At 51.4% G+C, this 25,140-nt stretch overlaps 2 protein-coding genes across 15 annotated transcripts in view; one reads left to right on the top strand and one right to left on the bottom strand.

Moving 5' to 3' along the window:
- The first annotated feature begins 4,890 nt into the window (after positions 1-4,890).
- Positions 4,891-11,815, top strand: Prrt1b (proline rich transmembrane protein 1B). Its single transcript, XM_051184021.1, has 4 exons — positions 4,891-5,074; positions 9,070-9,527; positions 10,062-10,205; positions 11,355-11,815. The coding sequence occupies exons 1-4, from the start codon at positions 5,065-5,067 to the stop codon at positions 11,502-11,504; spliced, it is 762 nt and encodes a 253-aa protein (XP_051039978.1). The 5' UTR covers positions 4,891-5,064; the 3' UTR covers positions 11,505-11,815.
- A 3,317-nt stretch (positions 11,816-15,132) lies between these two features.
- Rapgef1 (Rap guanine nucleotide exchange factor 1) overlaps positions 15,133-25,140 on the bottom strand; it is a 116,396-nt gene continuing 106,388 nt past the window's right edge. For all 14 annotated transcript variants that reach the window (XM_051185018.1, XM_051185020.1, XM_051185022.1 and 11 more), the window contains 10 exons: positions 24,448-24,532; positions 22,706-22,798; positions 21,843-22,028; positions 21,340-21,424; positions 21,145-21,239; positions 19,809-19,887; positions 19,597-19,698; positions 19,048-19,145; positions 18,261-18,389; positions 15,133-17,591 (listed from right to left, as the gene is read on the bottom strand). In XM_051185018.1, coding sequence (XP_051040975.1) covers positions 17,441-17,591; positions 18,261-18,389; positions 19,048-19,145; positions 19,597-19,698; positions 19,809-19,887; positions 21,145-21,239; positions 21,340-21,424; positions 21,843-22,028; positions 22,706-22,798; positions 24,448-24,532 — 1,103 coding nt within the window. In that variant the 3' untranslated portion in view covers positions 15,133-17,440. The remainder of the gene's footprint in view (positions 17,592-18,260; positions 18,390-19,047; positions 19,146-19,596; positions 19,699-19,808; positions 19,888-21,144; positions 21,240-21,339; positions 21,425-21,842; positions 22,029-22,705; positions 22,799-24,447; positions 24,533-25,140) is intronic.

Raw genomic sequence — 25,140 nt, 5'->3', positions numbered from 1 at the left:
TGTTGTCCAGTCTTCGCGCAATGGGAAAGTGTAAGGCTTATCTGTAGTCCTGGCTGGCATACTCTATGAGGTTAAACCCATTTCAGCCTGCATCCTTGAAGCTGCTCTGCATGCAGAACTCTGAGGAGCTGCAACAGAGGCACCCTGAGATGTTGGATCACCTGGGCCACCTGTTTTCATTGGTGTCTGGTCCCCTTGCTTTGAAAACACATATACTTTTAAAGGTAACATACATATCTGCAAATATGTTATGTGTGGTGTGCACAAGTCAGTTAAAGATTTTTGTTTGAGCAGGCAAAAGGCATCTGTCAATGTATAAGTCTGTTTGGACTGCATAACCAAATTGTAATAAAAATCTCTATCCTTGTCATATGCAAGAATGGCATATAATAATAAGTCATGAGGACTCTGTAGCCAATAAGATTTATCATGTCTCATCTTGTCTCTGAGCTGTTCCCATGCAGAGGGGTCAGCCTACACATCACAGGTCTTGTAGTCTTTTTTGGCTTTCTCTCCCATGTCTGTAGCCAAATATTCAGGAGGTCTCCCCGAGTCAAATCTGATCTCTATTAACCTGGAAGGAATCCACAGTCTTTCATTTCCTGTGGAAACAAAAGCATAACCTTTTCCCAACTCAATACATTTTTTGACTTCCATTTTAAGATTAAGACATTCCTAAAGTATACAGGTTGGTTTAATTCAGCAGTCCCTTTCACAAGCCAATATCTTCCAGCAGGTGTTGTCTGTTAATTAGCATTTAAAAAATTCAAAATTAACAAGGTACCATGTAAGGTTTAAACTCCCTGTGTTATAACATTTCCCATCCTTACAAAGGCTTATTCTTTTTTTTATTACTTTATTTCTCTATTTAAAGACTTTATAATTTTAAACTATTTCTTTTTTATGACTATACTTTTTCTTTTTTCTTAAACCTATGCCCATAATTAAACACACTGTAACCTGTAGACTTTTTTTTTCCCATCTGAATCTGTCAGCTTCAGCATACATGGCTTAACTTAGGGCATGGTGCTGGCATATGACATTGGTGGCTGGCTCCAACCCACAGGCAATGACCGACCAGTAGCCACACCTCTGTATGTGGAGCACTGGCTCATCTGAGAGACTGCAGGATTAGAAAGCCACATCTGGCTCCTTGTCCAGAACTTTTTGTAATTTTCTCAGGCCCTATGTTTGGATTTTTTTCCCCTAAGGCAGAGTTTCTCTGTAGCTTTAGAGCCTGTCCTAGAACTCACTTTGTACACCAGGCTGGCCTTGAACTCACAGAGATTCATCTGTCTCTGTCTTCTGAGGGCTGGGATTAAAGGCATACATACCACCACCCAGCTTTATGTTTGGATATTCTAGTCCCCATGTTGGATGATATATGTAGTCAGTCTATTTTGGGGGCTGCCAGCTCTCACACACACACACACACACACACACACACACAAAACCAAACCAAACCAAACCAAAACAAAAACCACACACACACACACACACACACACACACACACACACACACACACACACACACACAGGACACTTATTTGAACCCGGGTCCTTTGGAAGAGCAGCCAGTGTTCTTAACCATTGAGCCATCTTTCCAACCCTCATGGAGACATTATTAACTGTGAAGGCATAGCCTTAGGTTAGGCTTATTTCTAACTAGCTCTTATAACTTAAATTCCTCCATTTCTATTAATTTACTTTCTGCCTTGTGGCTTTATTACCTCATCTCTGTATTGCCTATCCTGCTTGCTCTGTGTCTCCTGGTATCTCTGCCTTCTCCCTCCCTGTGTTCTCTCTTCCCAGAAATCCTGCCTCCTTATTGGACATTCAGCTTTTTATTAAACCTATCAGAATGACACATTTTGACAGTGCACAAAGTATTTCACAACAAACCACTGAGCCATCTTTTTAGCTCAATCTTCAACCTTTTTTCAATGCCCTTTGTACGATTTTGCTCAGCTGCAGAATTCCAGATGTGGAATCTAGCTGTATATAGTCAGAAACACATTGCTCCAATACTTCGTGGTTTAGTGCATCAGTTTGAAGTCTCCCTGTGGTTCTGGGTGTGGCCTGACCCCACTGCACTCTCCAGCAAGGTTGCTTATCCAGTGACAGTCAGAGTCTGGTGTGAGGACTCACCACTGGGTATGGTAGTACTGTAAGGATGGAAAAATTTAGCCTAATTTTCCCTAGACTCTGCCCCCTAGCAGTGAGTAGGCAAAAGGTCATTCTTGACTGTTTATGACAGGGTGGGTTACTGACAGCACCTGTGAGTGAATGTGAACAGGAAATGAACTGTGCCACACTACTCAGGAGCCCTATCGAAAGCAGACTTCCTGGGCAAAGCGCAGGCTTGGATAGTTCAAATTGATTGGTCCACACTGGGTGCTATGAAATAATTGGTTTGTGATGAGCGGGCTTTGTTGTAACCCTATAAAAGCTGTCTGAACCCTGTACCCAGGGTTCCCCAGTCCTCTACCCCACGTGGAGTATGGCTGCAGACCCCAGTGCACTGGAATATAAAGACCTCATGCTTTTGCATCAAGACCGCTTCTCGTGAGTGATTTGGGGGGGGGCGCCTTTCCTGAGTTGGGGTGTGAGGGTCCATGCCCTCTGCGGGTATTTCAGTACAGTACATCTGGAATGATGCAGACAGGTGCTATTGATGTTTCTGTTGGCAGGGGCTGTCAGAATGTCTCCAGTGTCAATCACCTAAAATGCTTACTGTGGCCTCTTCTGTGACATGGGAACTTTATTGAATGGTACCTCAGGTCCATGAGTTTGTCCTCAGGTCTTCATCATTCCTTCCCCCAAAAGACAGAAGCTTCCCATAGTTTTGTAATTTTTCTTTTTTTGAGACAGAGTCTCGTAGATTCCAGGCCACACTCACACTTAGCTATGCAGCTAAAGATGACCTTGAACATCTGGTCTTCTTGCCCTGTCCCCTGAGTGCATCATCACTCCACATTTTTGTGTAGTGCTGGGGCTGGAGGCCAGGGCTTCATGCATGGTAGGCAAGCACTCCGTCAATACCCCAGACTTCTGCTACCAAAACTAATTTCGAGAATGGTCTCTTCCTCCCCCTCTCATTTATTTATTTATTCATTTGTTTGTTTTGTGAGACAAGGTTTCTCTGTGTAGCCTTGGATGTCCTGGAGCTCACTTTGTAGACCAGGCTGGTGTCAAACTCACAGAGATCCACCTGCCTCTGCCTCCTGAGTGCTGTGATTAAAGGGGCGTGCCACCACCACCTGGCATTCATCCTATCTTAATGACAAGCCCTCTAGTAAAAATTTCTGTTTCTGTCATCAGTTCCCTTCCCCCTTAATGCTACCCCACCCAACTTAAACTATGCCATAAAATCTCAAACTCCCCTTTGGGTGCTCTCCCTTCTCTCAGAGCCAGCCTGGCAGTTCATATCTCAACAAAGCTTCATCCTTTTGCCTCATTGCAACTCTGGTTGGTCTCACTTTCCTATAAACCTTAGACCAATTAATTCTTCTAAAGTTGCCTCTTCATAGCAATAGAAGAGTAACTAAGACGTGTTTGTGTATGCATAAGTGAGTGTAGTGTCTGTCGAGGCCAGAAGAGGGCGTCAGATCCCTGGAGCTGAAGTTTGGGTACCGAGAACCAAACTCCCCTCCTCTGCAGGAGCAGCAATGCTCTTAGCCTCTGAGTCATCTTTTCACCTCTTCCTTTTATTTCTAATGTCTCTTTTTAGTTTAGGTGCTTCTGGATCATGTGGATGAGCTGAACTTGAACCACATACTCAGCTCCTGGAGAGAGTATATTTCTCTATACAGAGGCTCTGCAGGGTCAGAGTAGCTTTCTTTGTAAACTCTATTAGCCATCCCTCTTCATCCCGGTAAGCTTCTGGCCAATTGCTCCCTCCTTCTCAGCTGCTCATTCTCAGTTCCTAGGCATTTTCCTCTACAGCGAGAGTTCCCCTGTAAACTGGTTTGATTCCGGGAGTGTTAACACCTGGCTTTGATCGGCCTTTGTGACAGCTACCTTTTGTGTCCCATACCTTCCATTTGATATATGTAAATCTTATCTGAGTTTCCTAAAGGATCAAATACTATGCAAAACTTGGTTGTGGGAGGATTCAGAAAACGGAGACGCCCAGTGACTGGGAATTGCTTTGGCATTTGTCTCCTGGCGGAGCTTCAGATAAGAGGTTTTGGTATGCGGAAATTGACTTGCTAAAGGTGTGAATTGTATAACAATTAAAAAAAAAAAAAAGCCTTTTTGTGACACTACAGTCAGTTCGCCAGAGGCTGACTCCCCTGAGGCTGCTCAGGCTAAAATTCAGGGTAGAGTGACCCTTGGTTTCTTCCACGACCTGCGTGAACGGAACGGAACGCCGGACACGACTTTCTTCTTTGTCTGGGTCTCAGCTGTGAACATACAAAAGGCGGCCAAGCACGCCTTGGTTTAAGTGTGGTATTTTCAGGTGACTGGGTTCAGACCTGTTGTACATTCTTCGGCTTGGTGCATCTCGGGAAGAAAGTTAGGCACGTGTTGTTTTAAACCTCAGCCTTTAGATGAAATTTACACTACTGGCGTCTCTGGAACAGGGAGCTGGAAGCCGACACACACACACGCACATGCACACGCACTCGCACACGCACACAAACGTGGCTATACAATTTGACTTTGGTCCAGGTCTCCCCTTTCCCCGTGGTCTCCCTCCTGGCTCTACCCCTCCCTGAGGGAAATGCAGGAGCCTCCTGCCTGCCCCCTTCTTTTGAGGATCCCTCCCCTCCCAACGTCCAGGCCCTGCAACTCCGCAAAGGATTCGATCAAGGCATCCTGCCCTCGGGGTACGCCAGAGCGGTAACTGGCCCAAGAGGAGGGGATGCGCAGTAGGTTGCAAGCGCCAGGGTGTGAGGGAGCGAGGTATTGACACAGCCGTGGACAAACAAGGCGGTCAATTATTAACCTGTTGCACAGCAGGCACCAGGAAACCCGAGCCGGCACCGTCAACCGAGTGGGGCGGACCCAGGCTCGAGGCCAGGAGCATCATAGCCGGCGCGCACCCACGCGGATCGGGCCATGGAGGCAGGTGAGGGGCGCCGGGTACAGAGGATAAAGCGTAGAGACCTAGGGCACAGGCAGGAACGAGGCGACACTGGGGTCGGGGCACACCCGTTTCCAGAGCCTGGGAGCTAAGAGGCTTCGGCAGAAAAGTTCAGGAACTCTCACTCTTTCTTGCGGGACATCTGGGGAAGGATGGGCCCCTGGTAGACAGCAGGTGTCCTGGCAGCAGCAGGTGGCTCTGCATTTCCCGCCCAGAACTAACTCCATCTAGTGTGGGTTTGCTTTGTTCACTCCCGGGGCCAGGCTGAGGCCCCAGAGGTCTGGCAGGCTCGATCAGAAATTGGGTAGGCATGCCTGGATGCTCCGTGGTAGAGTCCCCATCGCGGCCACACATCCAAGCGAAGGACTCCGGGTCCCCGCGCTCACTAGGGAGTCCCAGGCTTGAGGGGCATGAAGTGGTGCTGGGACCCACGCAGGTTCGCGATCAGATGCCTGTGTGCCCCTTGCATCGCCTGCACCCGCTTTAGAGGATGCTGAGGTGACTAGCAGAATTCCATTGTGCCCGCCCCCTTCTAGAACATCCCAGGCCTTGGAGCTGCTCCATCCCATCTCCTATCGCTCCAGGCTCAGATGTCGAGAACTCGAGAACCCTAGGCCACAGAGGCAGGCTCAGCCAGTAGATTTGTTTACTGGGAGGCCCCAATCTCTTAGCCATCGGGCCAGGTATTTGCGCTGGCGGGATCCAGGGAAACTGTGGTTTTTGTTACGATAACTGGGTCAGGAGCCTGGCATTTCTGCAATGACCTCGTCCCGGAGGGAACTGGTCCTTCCGCAGTGGCTTTAACTAGTTAAAGTGTTTGCTGAGCCCTTGGTTCCCTGGTCTGTGCATGGAGGCTTCTTAAGATGTGGGGAAGACTTGAGCCCAGGGCTGGAGCAACTGCTCTGTGTAATTTTTGTAACACTGAGATCGCCATTATCTATCCTTATTTTATAGTTGATGGAAAGAGGCCCAGAGCAGTGGGTCCCACCCAGGTCCCATGCCTGCACCTGCCCTCAGGCCAGCTCACCCAGGTGGGGACTCCTGGGACTGACAGGCTGGTCCTGGAGTTACCCATTGTTTGTGGTTTGTCCAGGAATAGAGTAGGTTCCTTCTGGCTCATTGGCAGTGGATGCTCGAGGATTTCCCTACAGGAGAGGAAGGAGCTCCAGCGTGCCAGTGGTGTGTGTGTGTGTGTGTGTGTGTGTGTGTGTGTGTGTGTGTGTGTGTGTTTCTGTATATGTACATGTGTGACTAGTGGGTTCACAGTGGGCACAGAGGCCAGAGGGGGACTTGAGGTGTGTTTAGCACTTTCTGCCCTTATTCCCTTGAGTTGGAGTTTCTTATCCAGCCTGGGTCTCAGAAGTTTTTAGTCATCCTCCACCACACTGAGGTTTCTGGTGCCACCTCCACTTCCCACAGACTCCTGATTTCTCTGTGGGTGCTGTGGATATGAACCCAGGTCCTCACATGTGTTCAGCAAGTGTTCTTTCCCAGTGAGCTATCCCAGAGGTCAGCCTTGTCTACAGAGTGAATTCCAAGACAGCCAGGGCTACACAGTGAAACCTGGTGAGGGGAGGGGGCAACAACAGCAAAAACCAACCCCCCAAAACATTTCCATCCCTTCCTCCTCCCCCAGGACTGAGGATTGAACCCAGGGTCCCATGAATGCCAGGCACACTCTCTACCAGCGAACTACATCCCAGCCTTTGGCAAGTTTTCTTAATGTTTTAACTCTGAAATCTTGTTCAAATACACCAGACATACCAACTGAAATGTGTGTTGTGATCTCTTTTCAAATATTAGACAGTCCTCAAGCCCCCATCATGCCAGGGCACAGGCTGATTTCTATGAGTCTGAGGCTAGCCTGGTCTACATAGTGAGTCCCAGGCCAGCTGGGGATACAGAATGAGAACTTGTCTCGATAAATGAAATAAATTCAGATAATTAATAACTTAGTTTAAAATTGGGACTTGGTTCTTTATAAAATGTGGCTTTCTGATGAATTTAAGTGTGTTTCCCTTTACCTTATGGAACAAAGGTGCTTTTTCTTATGTTCCCAGTGTCTGGGCATCAGAGCTGGTATGTGTTAGGTTTTTAGTGTGTGAGGGGGTGGGGAGGGTTAAGACAGGGTTTCTCTGTGTGGCCTTGGCTGTTCTGGAACTCACCCCGTACACCAGGCTGGTCTTGAACTCACAGAGATCCACTTGTCTCTGTCTCCCAAGTGCTGGGATTAAAGGCATGCGCCACCACTGCTCTGCTTGCTTTTCCTTCGGTTTTTATATATTTCTTCTTGTTGGTCTTTCTCCTCCTCCTCTCCTCTTTATGCTGTATGTGTGTGTGCACAGGCATGCTTGCACAAACACTAGAATTCCATGGTTCACGGTGGAGATCAGAGGACAACTTGCAGGGGTCTTTCCTCTCCTACCATGTGAGTCTTGGGGATTGAACTCAAGACCCAGCAGCAAGCTCTACCATGCTGAGCCATCCAGCTAGCCCTTCTTCTTATTTTTGAGATAAGGTCTTGTAGCAATCCTAAGTGCAGGTCTTGTCCTCCACCCCACCCCCACCCCCAAATGCACAAACTTTGTTTTTTTCTTGAAGAATGCTCACACAGTCCTAATTCTTCACATTGCAGATTACTCAAGTTAGTGCCTTGGGTGCTGAGATGTGGTCGGTTCTGGTTCACCTTCTGTGTGTGGCTTCTCCATGGTTAGCTCATCCCCCAGGGTCCTGTGCTAGTGTGTGGGTCTGCTCCTACACCTGCTGCTCAGGTCTGCATTCCATACTTGTGGGAATTAATTCTAGAGTGTTCAGGACTTGGGGTCCTTCAGGACCAGAGACAATAAAGGCAAAGGGACCAGATAGTGGCTCACTCAGCTCACATATAATGTTCAAGAAGTCCAGGGTAGCCCTTCAGTTCTTCCTGTGGGGATATTCCTTTATTCTGGGCTCAGGGCTGTGAGGAAGCCTGAGATGAGGTGCCTACCTGCTGTTCTCACTTTCAGTGACCCCTGGTGGTTTTGTGTTTTGTCTCAGGGGTTTTAGTTGTAATCAGCTGGAGAGACAAGCTTTTTAAAAAAGCATGGCTTGGGCTGGAGGGATGGCTCAGGGGTTTGCACTGGCTGCTCTTGCAGAGGACCTGGGGCCAATTCCTAGCACCCAAAAGGCAGCTCACAATCATCTGTAACTCCAGCTCCAGAGGGTTCAATGTCCTCTTCTGGCCTCCACAGATACCAAATGCATATGATGCACAGACACACATTCAGGTAAAACACTCATGCACATAAAAATAAACACATTTTAAAAAGTGCTTAAAGCACACTGCATGAATCTTCCCATCATGAATGTTTTTGTCCTTATTCTTTCCCCAAGAGGGGAGGCCATAGGTCAGCCTCAAGTATTATCTCTCTGGAGCTGCCTACTCTGCTGTTTGAGTCTCTCACTGGCTGTTAGATTAATTAGGCTAAAGTGAGGGGGGGATGACCAGGGAGCAGCTAGTCTCCACCACTGGGATGGCAAACTTCTGCCACAATTTTTATGTATTGGGATTGAGCTCAGGTTTTCATGGGTGCACGGCGGGCACATCACCAAGGAATACATCTCCCCAGCCCTGACAAGACCACTGCTAAGGGCAGTATCAGTCAGTCCTGTACCCTGCATTGTGAGCTTCCCTTCCTTCGCATTCAGAACTTCTTGGCTACTCTAGACCCTCTACCGCCATTGAGCATCCCTCCCCAAGCTCTGGTGACCCAAAGACACAGTCTTTTAAGTTCGACTTGTGCTTTGTCAATGTCCCCTAGGCCAGAAAATGTGTCAAACTCTGCCTGTGTTCAAGAGGAGGCATCACCACCAGAAGGAACCTTTTTGGGGCTGGGTGGGGGAGCATCTGTCTGGAATCCTGGCTGTCTGGAGGACCGCTCTGGGTGCAACTGGGCTGGGGGATCAGCAGCCCGGCCTCACAGCTCTGCTTTCTTCCCAAGGTCCCAACGCCAAGAGGGGCGACAGCCCTGCACCCCCGGAGGACCTTCCAGCCGCAGAGGACACGTGCAGCCCCTCACAGCCAGCACTCCCGCAGCTCCCACGCCGCCCGCAGCTGCTGGATGAAAACGCAAGGCCAGATGAGGACCAGGCCACTGCCTGTGCAGAGGGGAGCGAGCCGGCACAGGGGGAAACAGAACCCACTTCCGCGTCGGGCGAGGCGGGGCCCGTGCCCAAGGCTACCGGCGGCACTGTGCCGCCCATCGGCTTCGTGGGAGAGCCCCCACCCTATGCTCCACCGGACCCCAAGGCTGTGGCGCTGCTCTACCCGCCCTTCCCGCAGGTGCCAGTGCTGTTCCAGCCCGCGCCAGGGCCCGCCGCACTCTACCCGCCACCGCCTGGCCCGCTCTTCCCACCCACAGCTGCCGCTGCCACCGGAGCCTCCTTTCCCTTTCCCGCGGTGAGAGCACGCCCCAAGGCAGACCTGCACTTAGGTGGCTAGAGCTTTCTTGAGGTTGGTCTCCACTCGAAGAAATCCATCTGCTTCTGCCTCCTGAGTGCTGGGATTAAAGGTGTGCACCACCACCACCTGGCTTTTTTTGTTTTTTTTAAAGTAAAGACAAGCCTTACATAGCCCAGGCTGGCCCGGAATCCACTGTGCAGCTGAGAACTCCTGGTTCTGTTGCTTCCACCCCCACTAGGACTACACAGAGGCAGAGGCTGGTGAATCTCTTGAGTTTCAGGCCAGCCAGGGCTACATAGAGAGACCCTGCTGACAAAAAGGCAGGCAGGCAGGCTGTGTGTGGGTGGCCAGTGGACAGGTGGATTCTCCGAGCCTTCCTAGCTCCTTGGCAGATAAGGCATTATGGTGGCCAGCCCTGGGCTCGGCAGTGTGTGCAGGGCAGAGATGAGGGGACTCCTGGGCCTGGGGTAGATGTGAGGAGGGGAAGGGGGCCATCCCCTGGTTCTTCATGTAAGTGCTTCTGCCCTGCAGTATGGTAGCCCCATGGCAGGTGGGCCTGCCCCTGTGCAAGTGGAACACAGGCCTCTGCCCAAGGACTTCATGATGGAGTCAGTACTGGTGACCCTGTTCTGTTGCCTGCTCACAGGGCTTATTGCCATTGTCTACTCCCATGAGGTAAGTGATACAGCCATAAGAGAGGAGCCTCTGCTCCTGTGGGGATGTGTAGGGTCCCACCCAGGACCAGCAGCTGGGTAGGACCCAGGAATAAGCCCTATTGTGGGGCCTGGCCTTTCTTGTCTCTTTTCCTCTCCCTTTTTGCCTGTGACCCTCGTTATTAAGGATTTGTTCTGGCAAGTTCTAAAACAGAAAAGGTATAAGTGATTGATGAGGCCCAAGGTGTTGCCCAGCCCTGTTGGGTTATCTTGGCAGCCTATAGTCTGTAGATCCATCCAGCTGCCTCAAGTCCCCTCTGTCTAGCTCCCATCTGCCTGCTCACACCTCTGACTTGTGGCCCAAAACTACTCAGCTGTTAGTTAATTCATCTCTCCACCCCCCTCTTGCTAAGACACATTGCTCTTTCAATTCAGCCTCCCACCCTCCACTCCTCTATCAGCTATCAGTTCATCTGGTCACCTACTTCCCCTGCCTTTTTTGCTTACCCGCCTCCTATTTTCTATTCACTTGCCTTCCTCCCTGTTCCTTCTTTCATTTGCATAGCGGTTCATCTCCATCCACCCTCTTTCTCACTCACTAGTACCCTCCCCCACCACCTCCCTCCATTACCGTCCCATGACTGGGGGATTCATTGATGAAGGTGCAATGACATTCTGATTGGCAGAAGGCAAGGCTTGCGGGGTGTGTGTGTGTGTGTGTGTGTGTGTATTTGCAGGTAACAGTCCAGCCTTGCTGGGAAGTAGAGTGGCAGGGTGGTGGGCGAGGTCCCAGTTCAGGTTAGCACCAGCCAGCACTAGGGGAGCAAGCAGCTCAGAGGTAGGACTTTCTGTCTTCAGCAGCAGCTGTGTGGCCCAGGGAGGCCATTTAAGCCTGCTGAGCTCTCATGTCATCATCAGCAAGGTGAAAGGAGCCCCAGTTGAGGGCTGCTGTGAGGTGGCATAAGAGGAGTCTGGAGGTATTCCTTACTGCCGGGGGACCTCTGCACCATTCTTGCCCCTCTATGAGCTGTGGGCCTAGGTTCTGATATTCCCAGGCTGTCAGTTTCTGGCTTGTGGTGTGGGCTTGGTCTTGAAGGTGTGCTGGTGGGGTTTGGGGTGGGTAGAGGGGGATCACTATTGATGCATCCCACCTTGATCTGTTTTATTACAGACTCGAGCAGCCCTGGGCAGGGGTGACCTGGCACAGGCAGAGGAGGCTTCGAGGAAGGCCCGCTCACTGGTGCTCTTCAGCCTGCTCTTTGGGGTCTTTGTGTCTACCAGCTGGGTCATCTATGTGGTGGTGGCCCTCTACCTTCCCTGAGGCCCAGGACTTGCAGGCCAGGCTGTGCCCTTTCTGTGGCTAGCTGGTGCTCACACAGGGCAAAGGGGGAAGTGATCTATTAAGGCCTTGAGTGGGATCCTAATCTGAGGGACAAAGGCCTGGAAGTCTTCCTGGGAAGTCTTCACCTTCACTCCTAGAGAACACAGAAGACTAAAGTCCTCACTGTCTTCAGAGTCTTCCAGAGGACATGGCAACCTTCAGCCCAGCTCAGGGATCTGGCTCTAGTCAGTGCATGCTCCTCTGGGAGAGTGGAGAGGAGAGCTCACTACCATTTCTCTCCCTGGGAGTTCCTGCCTGGTGCTGCCCATGCTGGGAGAGATCAGGACTGCTATTATCAGTGAACAAGAAGCGACAGACCTTCCTGTCACCACTTGAGGACACTGCTACTTGCTGGTTTCTATCTGTGTACAGCTGAATCTCCGGGTCAATTGCCTGCCCTTCTCTGAGCTGGCTCACACTTGAGCTTCACTTACACAGGATGCCTCCTTTCCCATCCTTTCTGCCTCTGGTTTCTGTTGGCTACCTGACTGAGGCTTTCAGCTTCTGCCTTTCCCTGCCCCAGCTTCCTGCTCATTCTCTTTATAGGTCAGTTCAGGGCTTGAGGGAGTGTTTCAGCATGTACACAGCCCCCTGCTCCATCCCCAGCACTACACAACGGGGGATGGCGGTACACATCTGAAATCCCGGAACTTGAGCAGAAGGAACATTTAAAGTGTATCCTTGGCTACACTGAAAGATGGAAGTGAGCCTGGGCTACATGAGTCTCAAAAGGAAAGGGTTAGCTGGGCCCCCAGTTAGGGATGGCTGTCCTTACTGGGAAGTACTCTCAGATCACGCCACCCCAGATGCTGCGGCCACCTAGATACACAGCTGTTCTCACATCATGTGCTCTGGGGGCAAGTCCAGCTGCCTGAGAGAAAGACTTGTCACAGGAGTCCCATCCATCTATGAGGAGGGCACTAGGGTAGATTTTAAAGCATGGGCAACTTACACATAGGATGGCCTCTCCTTCAGGCCCTGCTGCCTCCAGCTAATAGCAGAAAAAGAAGCAGAAGCCCAGCCCTCCTCCAGGTGCGGAGACTGGAATAAGGAAGTCTGCGATGAGCAGAGTGGAGATCCAGGGCTGTTCTGGAACCAAGAACTTCACCTTCAAAATGCATGGCAGCCATGAAGAGGAGGAAAGGATTTTTGGGGCCTGGTAGATGCCTCAAAGGTACTCACCAGCCAACTACATCACTCTCACACACCTTTTAAATAAGTCACTGTGGAAAGGTGTCTAGATGGCTGCTCCTTTGGAGCTGCTATGAGACACGTTAAACGACAGTGGGGCTTGTAACTGCAGCCTGAAGCGCTGCATGATTCATGAGCTCCTTGCCTCTTCTGCTGCTGCCTCAAACACCTTGGGTGGTGATTAATAAAACTGTCAAGAGTACCTGCATCAGGATCTTAACACGAAAGCTCCAGTGTTCATTATTCAACACTGTTGTGAAGGTGAAGCTGATAGTAAAAACAAGGAAATGGAGTCTGGAGTGTGAAAAATAGAGATGGCTCATGCTGTGTGAATATACAGCTGTAGTGGGGTGGTTCACACTGTGAATATACAGCTGTAGTGGGGTGGTCCACACTGTGAATATACAGCTATAGTGGGGTGGTTCACACTGGGTGAATATACAGCTGTAGTGGGGTGGTCCACACTGTGAATATACAGCTGTAGTGGGGTGGTTCACACTGTGTGTGAATATACAGCTGTAGTGGGGTGGCTCACACTTGGTGAATATAGTTACAGTGAGAGATAGCTCAGACATTTGATGTCAGTCTCTGGTTGCCATACCCACACAGGCACGTGCATTGTACACACACTATTGGGATTTTAACAATAATTGCTTCATGTCAGTGATTAACTGAGGGTGAGAAGACTATTTTGGGAGTCTCAGTAGTTTGCTCAGGATACCCAGTGTACCACCACACCTGGCAACTGATCTTTACACGATCTGATAAAATGTCTCAATTTCTGTACATAGTTCTTTTTGCATGAGGTGTGGTACTGGGGATTGAACCTGGGGCCTTGCACATCCTAAGGAAGTGCCTAGCCCTTACATGTAGGTCTTCTACAACACTTCCTCCAAGTGCTTGTTAGTTTTCTGTTGTGTGGAATCTAAAACATTTTACCATCATCCCTTGTTTTTTTTTTTTTTTTTTTTTTTTTGACGCTATTAGAGCTAAAATCCTTTCTTTAAAGCTGGCCTGAGTCTGACACATCTGCTGAGGGTCATGTTCACATGATGCTGAATCCATTCATATATTGTATTGTTTTTCAGTGTTTAATCGTGTTTTTGTTTTATGGCATTGACTAGGGTTGCAAGCACTGCAATACTCAGCAGAAGTGTAGATGGTGATCTCAGAAGGTTTTCAATTTTTCACCGTAAAAAAGATGAAAAAAAAAAAAATCAATTGAGTGCTGTAGCCCTAGAGTTTTAAGTATCAAAAATATAGAGGTGTCAGATTTTGGAAGTGATTTTCATGTATCAGCTAGACAGTTATGAAATGAATTCTATTGCTACAGTAATTATATTAACTTTCAGTGCAGACTTTTTTTTTTTTTTTTTTTTTGGAAACAAGGTTTAACTATGTATCCTTGGCTGGCCTAGGGCTCTAACTGCTTCTGCTTCTCAAGTGCTGGGATTAAAGAAGTGTACCATCTATTAAGTGTGGCTCAGACTTCGTTTTTTATAATTTTTTTGTTTTAGATTTTTGTGTATGAGTGTTTTGTTTTTCATGCATGTGCATTACTTGCCTGCCTGGTGCCAGAAGAGGTCAGAAGACAGCACTGGATCCCCTGAACTGGAATTACAGGTGGTTGTGAGACACCATGTGGGTGCTGAGAATTGAACCCAGGTCTTCAGCAAGAGCAGCTAGTGCTCTTAACTGCTGGGCTGAGAGTTAAGTCTTCCCAGTCTTTGTGACTTCATCTCTTTAGCATCAGAGTCTGGCTGTGAGTTGTTCTCCTGGGTGTGGTACTTAATTCCCAAGGTCTGAGGGCATTTCTTGGGTCTGAAACCACTCCCTTCCCTCAGTGCTCATTTCTGGAAAGTCACAGGAACGACCTGCAGAAGGCACCTCAAAGGCACAGTTTAAAGCCTGGCGCCTGAATCTACCCTAGACATCACATCCCTTCTCATAGGGCAGAGGGCGTAGTTCTTGGGTATATTTTAATTTTTTCTCATGTGTATATGGAGGTCAGAGGATACCTTGCAGGAGTCAGTTCTCTCCTAACCCATGGGTCCCAGAGATTGAACTCAGGTTGTCAGTGGTGGCAAGCGCCTGTATCCACTCAGCCATTCTCCAGTTTCTTTCAGTTTGAATGTTCCTGGGACTATGAACAGGGATGGTAGCAGATGGAGGTGGAGGCAGGTTCTGAGGAGGGGAGATCTTGGTATTATCTGTCTACTCAGCCAGAGTGACCACAACCACAAGAGTGGGCCTGAGGACAGAACGTCTGCCAGAGTCTTAGGCACCATCTCATCCCCTCCCCTTCAGATAGATCACAAGTAGGCAGGGACTGGCCCAATGCAGTCTCGCACAGAAAGCCTGGACACAGACGGTATCAGACGGGCTTTTGTCTGTTTATTTTTTCATATAAAAGTTACGCGCCTGTAATGTCTGTAGGAAGATGCCACTGTCCAACAGGTTAGTGGGGGATTTATATTACAGCTTCACACTGGGAGGCAGGCATTGAGCAGGTGTCTTGGTTCAAGTGTCAGCCTATGGCATTTGCTTGCCCTAGCCTTGGCCATACCATACCCAGAGGTAAGAGCTGGCCTCTGCTGAGAACCAAATTGTCCATGCCACTCAGAATGCTTATAAAGACTGATCTCCACAGCTCTCCCAGTCCCCCACCCCCGAGAAACAGACATGTGGAAGCCGGGCTGCAGTGAGCACTGGGCTCAGCCTCATCCAGAGGCCGGTGACTAGGGAAGCCTGTTGGCTAATAAGTTAAACCCACGCATCACTCCTCGCTGTCCCCATGCGGAGGCTCCAGAGCTGCCCCAACCCTTTGCTTTGGCCGCTGAAGGCTTCCAGGACTACAGGAGGTCCTGGTCTTTCTAGATCTGGAAGGTGAGCCTTCCCTTCTGTCCAGCTCCTGCTTGACCACTTGCAGATTCCAGACCACAGACCTGTTGTCTGATGTAGTACCAGCAGGCCAGGCCTGATAGCCTGTGCTACAGAGGGAGGGCTGGAGGAAGGGCCCTGTGTGCACAGTGCCCGCCACTCACACACAGCAGCACTCAGAGCTGGTGAGGGACAGGAGGCAGGAGGCAAAGTCTGAAATGAAAGGACCTGCAAAGGAGAAACAAACCGAAGACCCACACGACTGCTCACAAGCCTGACTCCACACATACTCCTTAAACAACCTCCCTGGCTGCTGCCAGAGGGAGATGGCCAAGGGGCTGTTCACGGACGACCCCTCTCTATTTACAGCACAGATAAACAGGAGAGGGGGGTAGAACAGCCCATAGCTCCTTTTTGATAAACAAACAAACAAACAAACAAACAAAAAAAAAAAAAAAAAAACAACCCAGGAGGGGTTCAGAGCAAGTTGATACAAACTTGTACCCAGCCTGCAGCTGTTGCTCTGCCTTCTCTTCTGCTGTGACAACTGGGTTGAGGAAGCACAGAGATCCTGGTGTCCACTTGACCAAGTCCCATGACCAGAAGAAATGGGTGCTTGTTCATGCAAAAGTGACTGGAGGCATGGGGCAGGGCCAGCAGCACGTCTGGATTCTGACCCGCACCCTGCCAACTTGCCACAGTGGTGGCCATGGAGCCATGGCCTGGGAGACCCCAGCACTAAGCCCTGAACATCTTGCCCTCGATTGTCAACCTCAGCAGCAGTGGGTGGCTCCACACTGGGGAAGAGCACCTGCTTGGAATCAGGAGGCCTCGGGAGGCACTCACACCGCAGGCCTGCTCAGTCTTCTCAGGAACACCAGGCATTCCCAGGGAGCAGAAAGGGACTAGGGACCTGTTGGCTGCCAGGGCTGGGGCAAAGTAGAAGGAAGCCCATAGGCCTGGAAGGGACAGGAGATGGCATTTAAGGCACACAGCAAGCATGGAGGGGCTGCTTGCCTCTCCCTAGGTCACTAAAGATCCTCACTCTCTGATCTACTCAGAAGCACAACTGTAGCCCCAGCTCAGCACGACTCCTGCTTCCTTCTGCCGCCTCTCCCTGATCCCCATAGTGCCAGTGGTGGGTGCAACGGGACGGGACAGGACGGAAGGGCTACTGGTGCTGCTGTCACAGTGCAGCAGGTGAGCCCTAGCGGGCCATGCACGGCAGGACAGGTCTGGGGCCAGTACTGTGAGGGATGCCAGCTCTGGCTGCTGCCTGTCTCCCACCATACCTTCCGGTCCAGGTCTACACACCTCATCCTGCAGATTTAAAAGGCAGGGAATGGACAGCAAAAGATCCCTGCCATGGTCCTTCTCTGCCTCTGCCTCCCATCTCCTGGCTGTATCTCCCGTGGCCCCAGGTGCCCTGGAAGGCAGCCCACCCGAGCGAGGGTCCTGGGGCCTCCACTCATCTGCCACTTAAGAAGGCTAGAGCAGCCTTAGGAGGGTGGAAGCCCACCATTGCCCTAGTCTGCTGCTCAGGTCTTTGTTGCTCCCCAGCTGGAGGGGGACAGTAGGGAACAGGAGGGAGCATTCACAGAAAACAAAACAAAACCAGACCAGGCAGGGGCTGCCAGTTCACACTCTAGTCCTGAGGCCTGCGATGCTGTGGACCCTGGGAGAGACGCAGGAAACCAGCCAGCAGGCTCGGGTGCTGCCACACAGGTAAGCTGTGGACCTGCTCTGAAGCTGGGATGGTCCAGGTCCTCTCTGGGCCGCTCGGCGTTCCCACACCCAGCCTGCTCCTAGGTCTTCTCTTCCCGGTCTGTTTTCCGCCTTGTTATGTTCCTGGGTTTGATCTTCAGAGAGAGTTCCCATAGGGCCTCCTCGGCCAGGTGGTCGCTGAAGTCATTGAAGAAGTTTATGATGTCGTCATTTCTCCGGATTTCGTAGTGCCTGGTGGGAGAGGGGCAGCCAGCGAGTTCAGGGCAGTGGAACAGCCTCTCACAGGTATAACCTGGACTACTGTGGGCCTTCAGTCAACTGCCAGGCAGCACCACTGCTACCCAACCTGATGGGACAGCAGCACTCAGCACCAGAACATGAAACAGTGTGAGCACCCCATTCCCCACTGTGAGCGCTGAACCTCCAAACAGCACTGCTACAGCAGCTCTCCCTGGGAAGCCTGGCTTCTCTGGGCAGACCCAGCTGGGACATGGGCACTTAGGCCATCCTGAGTGAGCTGTGATATTCAAGCCTGCCCCTACTGCCCGAGAGCCAGGTAGGCTGGATTGCCAGCCTCCTTTTTGTTTTTTCGAGACAGGTTCTTTGTGTAGCCTTGGCTGTCCTGAAACTCCGTATATCAGCCAGTCTCCTCCTATGGCCCGGAGAGAACCTGCTTTCTGACTTGTGTGTAATTGGGAGGACAGGACAAGCTGGCTGCACCATAGGCCTAGGCCCAGGCCCAGACAAGGAGTTGAGCCCTTTATGTGGACTTCCCCATGCTGTCCTGATAAAACCCAGGGGGAGCAGGGACTGCACCTCACCCCACAGATTTAGGCTCCTGGTCCTCTGGGCCCTGCTCCTCCTGGCAGCAGAGCCAGGCTGGCACCAGGCAGTACTTACGCCTGCTGAAAGCACCGCATGCTGTCCAAGATGTTGAACTGCTGCCACCGCTTGGAGAAGTTCACTTTCCCATCGATATAGTCTGGGTTCCCCAGGTGAACGAAGGTCAGGTCCTGCAGGATCAGACCTCTGAGGGGAGGAAGGCAGAAGCCAGTTACTGTGTGGAGACAGACTTAGGAGGTAGCTGTTTTGCTGTGACCTGGCTTTGCCACCAGAACTGTAGCCCAGAGCAAGCCAGAGCAGATTTAGGTGGTCTTTGGACCCTGCCTTCTGCATTCTGTGTCAGATCCCCCAACAGATCCCTTAAAAACTAGCTCAGCACTGGAAAAGCCTGGAGCATTTGTAAGTCCTGGTTATGGAGGACTGTGGGGTTGACCTGGCTGCGGGGTCAGAGAGGGTTGTGGTTGCTAATGTGAAACTGTTAACTGGACAATCAAATAGACTGGAGAGATGGCTCAGTGGTTAAGAGTGTTTACTGCTACTGCAGAAGACCTGGGTTTTCTGCATCCACATGGCCACTCATAACTACTTGTAACTCTAGATCCAGGGTATCCAATTCTCTCTTCTGCCCTCTGTGAGCTACTGTACATACATGGTGTACACATATACACTCACGTGTGTATGTGCGCACGCACACACACACACACACACACACACACACACACACACTCTTAAAATATAAAAAGGTAAAAACAACAACAAAAAGCCCCACTAAAACTGAGCAGAGGGAGCTGAGATGTCTATCAGGTGTGGTGACCAAAGAATTGTGGGAGGAGGGACAACTCACAGGTATGGGATACATGGGGGCTCCACCTCTGAGAGGGCAGCCCGGTAGGCTCGGAAAGAGGATGAGCTGTCAATCAATGTGCAGTACTCGGCCAGGCCCTGCAGGATGGAAGTAGGTTAGTGATATGCGATGATGCCAGGTGTCCAAAACATGCCAGACTCAGGCCCTGTTGACACCTGTTAATGGTGTCACCTAACCCCCTCAGGCCTGTTTGTGTGAAATGTCCTTGTGGGTGAGCACCTGTCCTCAGAAGACCCTGCTCATGTGTTCACATGTCCTTCCCTCTAGCACTCACCTTGCTACAGAGTGCTAATATGCAGTATGGAGCCCAGAGCAGCCACTTTGGATGGATGGGCTGAGAATGGATTCACAGGTAAAGCTGGGGACCCAGGTGCAGGGAGAGTTGACAACCCCACAACCAACCATGAAAACCCCAGGACCAGCTGACTGGAGACCATAGACAGGAAGCTGAGGCAGTTGTCTTGGTCACACAGAGGTGGGTGGCCAGATGGGGTCCATGCCAGCCTGTTCAGACTTCCTCCCACCCACCTCTGAGGTCTGCCTCTGCCACTCCAGTCTTCGGATGGGTGCTGAGTCCAGAGCTGAGAGGATGGCCAGGTAGGAGTTGAAGTTGTTCAGCTTGCGCAGGTGCTGTGAAGAGAGGCGGTGGTGAGGGTAGGGGCAGGGGCAGGGGCAGGGGCTGACTGCTCTAGCCTCCCCAGACAGAGCTGGGAGAGCCCTGGGCACTGAGCCACAGCTACCTTCATGATCTTGATGAACTTCAGAAGCAGCCTTTCCCGGTCCTGGGCTTTCTCCTGCAGCATGATGATGGACCGTACCCTGCAGGAAAGGGCCAGATAAGCAACAGCTGAGCTGACCATCCTAGATGCTAGATGACATACTGTGACCCCCGTGCCAGCTGGTCACAAGTTCTCTTCTATCTGGAGACCAGGGAAGCACAAGCACGGGCCTGGTCCCTGATCTCAGGATGTTCACTAAACCTCAGGGGGAACGTGAGGGTTGAAGAATCTTTTCAGCAGGCAAAGGCCTCATGGGGCCTCATGATGGCTCAGAGATTGTCCAATAGCTGAGTAGGAAACCACTTGGCCAGCCACAGGGATGGAAACTCAGAACCTTAGTAATAACTGAGGCTGAAACTTAAGGCAAGCCTCACCTGTGCCCTGTGAACCTCATGGTGGCCTCAATCTCTTGTGGTTTACAAGGGCCACTGCAGGGCTACTCTCCTATCCTGTAAAGGGCATTTGTGTCAGGGACATGTCAGAGGCCACGGCTCCAAAGGGTGCCGTGTACTTGCAGCCTGCCCGGGGCTTCCTGCAGCTAGCAACAGGCGAATCAGTCAAGACTCAGGAGGGAAGCAGCCCCTCTGCCCAGAAACCAGTACACACAATTGGAATGGTGGCTACTGCTGAAGAATCCTGAGACACAGTTACCTTCCCCTGGTATCCTGGGAGGCATATATATTAGGCAGGACTTTTCACATCAAGAAAAGGCAAAATGACTGGGTTATACACAGTGCTGGCCTTCACTTTGCTTTAAGAATCCAGAGACAGGTTGGGCGTGGTGGCATATGCCTTTAATCCCAGCAATCAGGAGACAGAGGCAGAGGCAGAGGATTTCTCTGTGAGTTCAAGGCCAGCCAGGGGTATATAGAAAGACCCAGCCTGCTCCCAAACAAAAGAACTCAGGGACAAACCAAAGCCTCAACAACCCACTCTTTTGCTAGCTGATGCCTACTAAGCCATTGGGTGAGTGAGCTACGGTGCTGAGTGATGGTTTATAGATATGCAGAGAGTGGCAATGAGCAACACTTGAGGAAAGACCCTCCTGCCTTGCAGTCATTCACAGTAGGGTTACCGATCAATCCTAGCTCTTCTCCGCACTGCAAAGCCTATGGCGCCTCCTCAACCAGCTCCGCAGTAGCTCCACCCCACTCCACCTCTCTCTGAAGCCCACAGTTCAAGGTCAGAGCCTACAGGCCCTGGAAAGGGCTCAGGACTGACCATTCAACCTCTCCGCCCAGGAAGCTTGGACTGCCCCACCCAGACCACCTGAGCAAGTGCTGTGGCCCCTTCTTACCAGTAGGACATGTTGTTGAAGTGCTCTGTGAACTGGGTCAGGTTGGGGCTCTTCTCCTCATTCTGCTCTTTGGCCCAAAGCAAAACTTCGGGAATCTGGGTAAAAAGAGAACAGATGACACCACTGTTTGTGGAGTTCCTGACAGTCAGTCCAGGCAGAGCGCTGCTTTCCTTCCCAGGGCTTCTCAGCACATACCTCTATCTTATAGAAAAGCTCTGCGTCCAGCAGTGTCAGCTGCTCTGCTATCTCATGGCTGTGGAAATCATGCAATGTCCCTGGCCTGGAACACAGCATAAGAAGTATGGTTGGGGACAGTGATGCAGGCTCTAACTCCATGGGTCCTTCTGGGCCATAGAGCTGCTCTCAGGGTAACTGGCTTCCTTCCTCTCCTGCCTCTGCTTCACATGCCTACCTTCTGACACCCCCACCAGCTGGGCAGAGGGCAGGAGAGAGACTTTCCCAGGCTTTTAGAAGTCAGGATGGCACAGGAGGTAACATCAGTGCTGGGGAAGCCCAGAGCCAACCACAGCCCAGAGCCCATCTATCCCTGCTTATTCAGCTCCAATTGTATGGGGAGAGGCCCAGCCATGGGAGCCCAGGAGCTGTCCCAGAGCATGCATCTTACAGGGCTGTGAGCCAAGGCAGCTGCTGGGCTCAGCTCTGGCCTGCAGCACAGGGCTGGGACCCTGGTTCCTCACCTGGCTGCGACACCCCTGGCTGCCAGAGGCTGGTCGGAATGGGCACACCTGAGCAGCTTCTTCTGGTCCACCTTATCCAGAATATTCTTCCGGAGCACGCGGGCCAGGCTGAGCTCTCCACTGCACACAAGGCGGAAGACTAGCTCCATCAGCAGCTTCAGGATCTCCTCCGTCAGCTCCACCAGGCTGAGGGTCAGGGACACTTGGTGAGAGGTAGGCCAGGGCCCCAGTTGGGAACAATGCCAGAAGTGGTTTTTCTGGAATAGGTCCCTGCCAACGCACTCAACACACTTGCTGTTTTTGGCCTTGGAGAGGCTCCTGGTCTAATTGGGGGATGAGATGTCAGGTCAGAAGACCCTCATCTCCACTGAGCCCTCCATTCCTGACCTTAGTGTGATAGTCACCACACAGGAGCAAGATGCCACCCGAGGGCAAAGATTCAGAAGTGCTACACCCAGAACAGGATCAAGTATGGAAATGGCAGGAGTCAGGGCCGAGGTCGAGGCAGACCTGTGGCTGTAGTGAGCCTGTGGAGACACAGCCTCTTCACTCCCCCCACCTCCATTTGGTCTCACTATGCTGCTGTCGTATGTGAACTTATGTCCTAAGACAAGACAGGGATGGTCCCAGATGGGGCTGGGGTTCTCTTGAAGGTCTAGAAGCCTCCCCTGGTCTGCAGGGTCTGCTCCTCTCAGAGCTGGAGTGAAGCAACGGAACCAGTGGGCAATAATCTGTGTTAGAGCGGAGTGTAACGGCTGCACGATCCACGTGAGGGAGCCTGCACCACTTGCTAGCCGCCTGCTGCAATGCACACAGTCCTAACATTTGCCAACCACTCCTGGGCCCTAGGGCAAGGCACTCACCAAAGCTCATCCACCACTCGCACCAACACAAAGAAAGTGTTCTTGCTGACTCGCTTCTTGAAGGTGTCAGCGAAAGGAGAGAACTTCTCATATGTGAAGTGTAGGTTAAGTTTCATAAAGCAGGGACTGCATGGAATGCTAATTTTGAATTTCCTCCCTCCCAATAAGCCACTTACAATGCTGGGAACCCTTTGAGTGAAGGCCTAGCTTATGGAAGCAAAGGCCTGGCCTGTGTGCAGTGGAAATGTGCAAAGTCAGCCCAGGTCACTGGGTCCACAGGCTGCTGCCTTTCTGTCTGCAGGACCAACTCTGGCATCAGCCAGGGCATCTACAGCTGGACCTGAGGCTGACATGCTGAGGGTCATGGTACTGTCCTTATGGAGCAGGTCCCTGATTAGACACCTTCAAAGATCTAGTGCTCAGAAAGTGAACAGGCTCAAAAGGCCTCCCTCTCCATTCTATGGGCTTCCATCTGGAGATCATTTCCCCAGACACATGGCCACAATGGTGTTGATACTCCTGGGAGTTTGCACCTAGGAAAGACAGGCTGGTCCTTCCTTGTGGGAGCAGCAGACTCTATAGGTGTCCGCCACATCCTGACTCATGACCACTGACACCAGAGTCTACTTTGGAGATTGTGGCTTCCTGCTGTTGTCCAGTCCCCATTAACTCTCCACACTTTCCCTTATTTCCCAGTGGCCCATGACCTATGTACATGGTGGCAATCAAGGGGAGTCACCCTGTGTGGATGGTCTACCTGACCCCCAGTAAAGTGCTGGTCCAGGTCCGGAGGCCGGAAAATGCCTGTGTGAGCAGCCGCCTGAGGCCAAATGGGGAAGGGCTGAGAAACTGAGGGTGCAGAGGTTGGCAGTGGGAATATGCAGGTCAGTTACGCACCCTTCATTTCACTGGCGCCATGGGAAATGGTGTAACAGAAATAAAAATGGCTTTAGAGCCAAGTGGGATCCCACATACAAATAAACGCATGTCAGGTCTGACATGTTTCTGGCAGATGTGGTTGCCAGTCTTTCACTAGGCCAGGCTCTAGCAGGTGCTTAGAGCCCACAAATGGGAAGTGACCACACCTGTCGTCATGGGCCAGGACAGTTAGTCAGGGTCAGACTGAGGACAGGAGGTGTGGGGGAGTAGGTTCAGGGTACACAGGAGTGAAGAGCACTGTTCCAGTAACTAACAGCAGCTGCCCAGTAGATGGCAGTCAGAGGCTATGTGGCTGGGAGGTGACCCAGTAACTGGTTCCCAGGCAGGGCCAGGGCAGAGAAAGGGGAACAGGCAGCAAAAGTGGGCTCTTCCAAGACTACAGGGTCTTGGCCACTAACACAGGGAATGACAAACCCCAAGGGTGAGGCCTGCGTTGGAGGCAAAGCCTAGCTGTGGGGGAGGAGCTGTCCACTACCTAGCCAGGGCAGATAGAAGGGGCCAGGTCTGCCTTGAAGTCAGAGTTGCCGTCATCATTGTCATCTCTGGCTCTCCCACCCCAGAACTACCTAAAGGCCCCACCCATCTTCAGCAGTTCAGCAGAACTCTGTTTCACACCCTCCATGAACAGGCCAACAGGGCTTGAAGGGCTGAGAACCTGAGGTTTGGTGAAACTGTGCAGGTCAGTAAACCTGTATGCCCAGGTTCAACATGGCAGCCTCAGTTTTCTCAATGACATCATCAGAAATGGTATCACACAAGTAAAAATGGTTGCAGGCTGGCAGCTACAGGCCTGGGAAGGATATCGGTATTGCAGTTTCTTGATGAGATCCTCGGGGCTGATGAAGGTCCTGTAGGTGGTCAGGAAGGCCTCACAGTACAGCACCAGATCTGCAGAAGCACAAAGGAGCCATTTAGGCAGGGCCCAGGGTCTCTGAGAGCCAGGCTAGGGAGGGCAAGGTTGGGTTCTGTTTCCTGACTATACCTGCATCTTTTATCACACAGGCACTGGCTGTCTGGGGAACCAAGCTGTGGGAAGGTCTGAGGTTCACTGCAGAAAATGAACTTCAATTTCTCAGTGACCCTGTGCTGGCAAGGGGCAGAGACCTGGGCACATATGGCTCTGGACTGTGACACCCCTGAATGAGCACAGATACTGCCCTAAAGCCCAGGGGTTCAATGGCTCCTCACTGCTATGGGCAGAGATAGTAGTTCATACTTGCCAGCAGGCTCTTGCAGTCAAACCAGAGGCAATACTTTTAGACAGGTTCAGCAATTCAAAAGTGTGGGAAATTCCATTCTAAGTACTAAGGGGAGGTTGAAGTGCCTGCCCGTCTGCCGGGAGGTTCAGCAGGAGGCCCACTGTCCACAAAGGGCAAGGGCAGCTGTGAGGACCAAAGTCTTGGTAGCTGGAGGCCTTAGGCTGGGAGCACCCACCCCTTCCAAAGGGAAAGGGCATTGCCAGCCAAGAACTCCTGCCTCTCCAAAGTCCCACCAGC

Source organism: Phodopus roborovskii, unplaced genomic scaffold (assembly GCF_943737965.1).
Source record: "Phodopus roborovskii unplaced genomic scaffold, PHOROB, whole genome shotgun sequence".
Classification (NCBI taxonomy): Eukaryota; Metazoa; Chordata; class Mammalia; order Rodentia; family Cricetidae; genus Phodopus; species Phodopus roborovskii.
This window is presented reverse-complemented; position numbering and strand designations above follow the sequence as displayed.

Bases quoted from the DNA above. Each gene is read 5' to 3' on its own strand.
- Prrt1b (XM_051184021.1), top strand. The intron at 9,528-10,061 runs GTGAGAGCACGC...TCTGCCCTGCAG, and splicing joins CCTCCTTTCCCTTTCCCGCG to TATGGTAGCCCCATGGCAGG. The intron at 10,206-11,354 runs GTAAGTGATACA...GTTTTATTACAG, and splicing joins CCATTGTCTACTCCCATGAG to ACTCGAGCAGCCCTGGGCAG.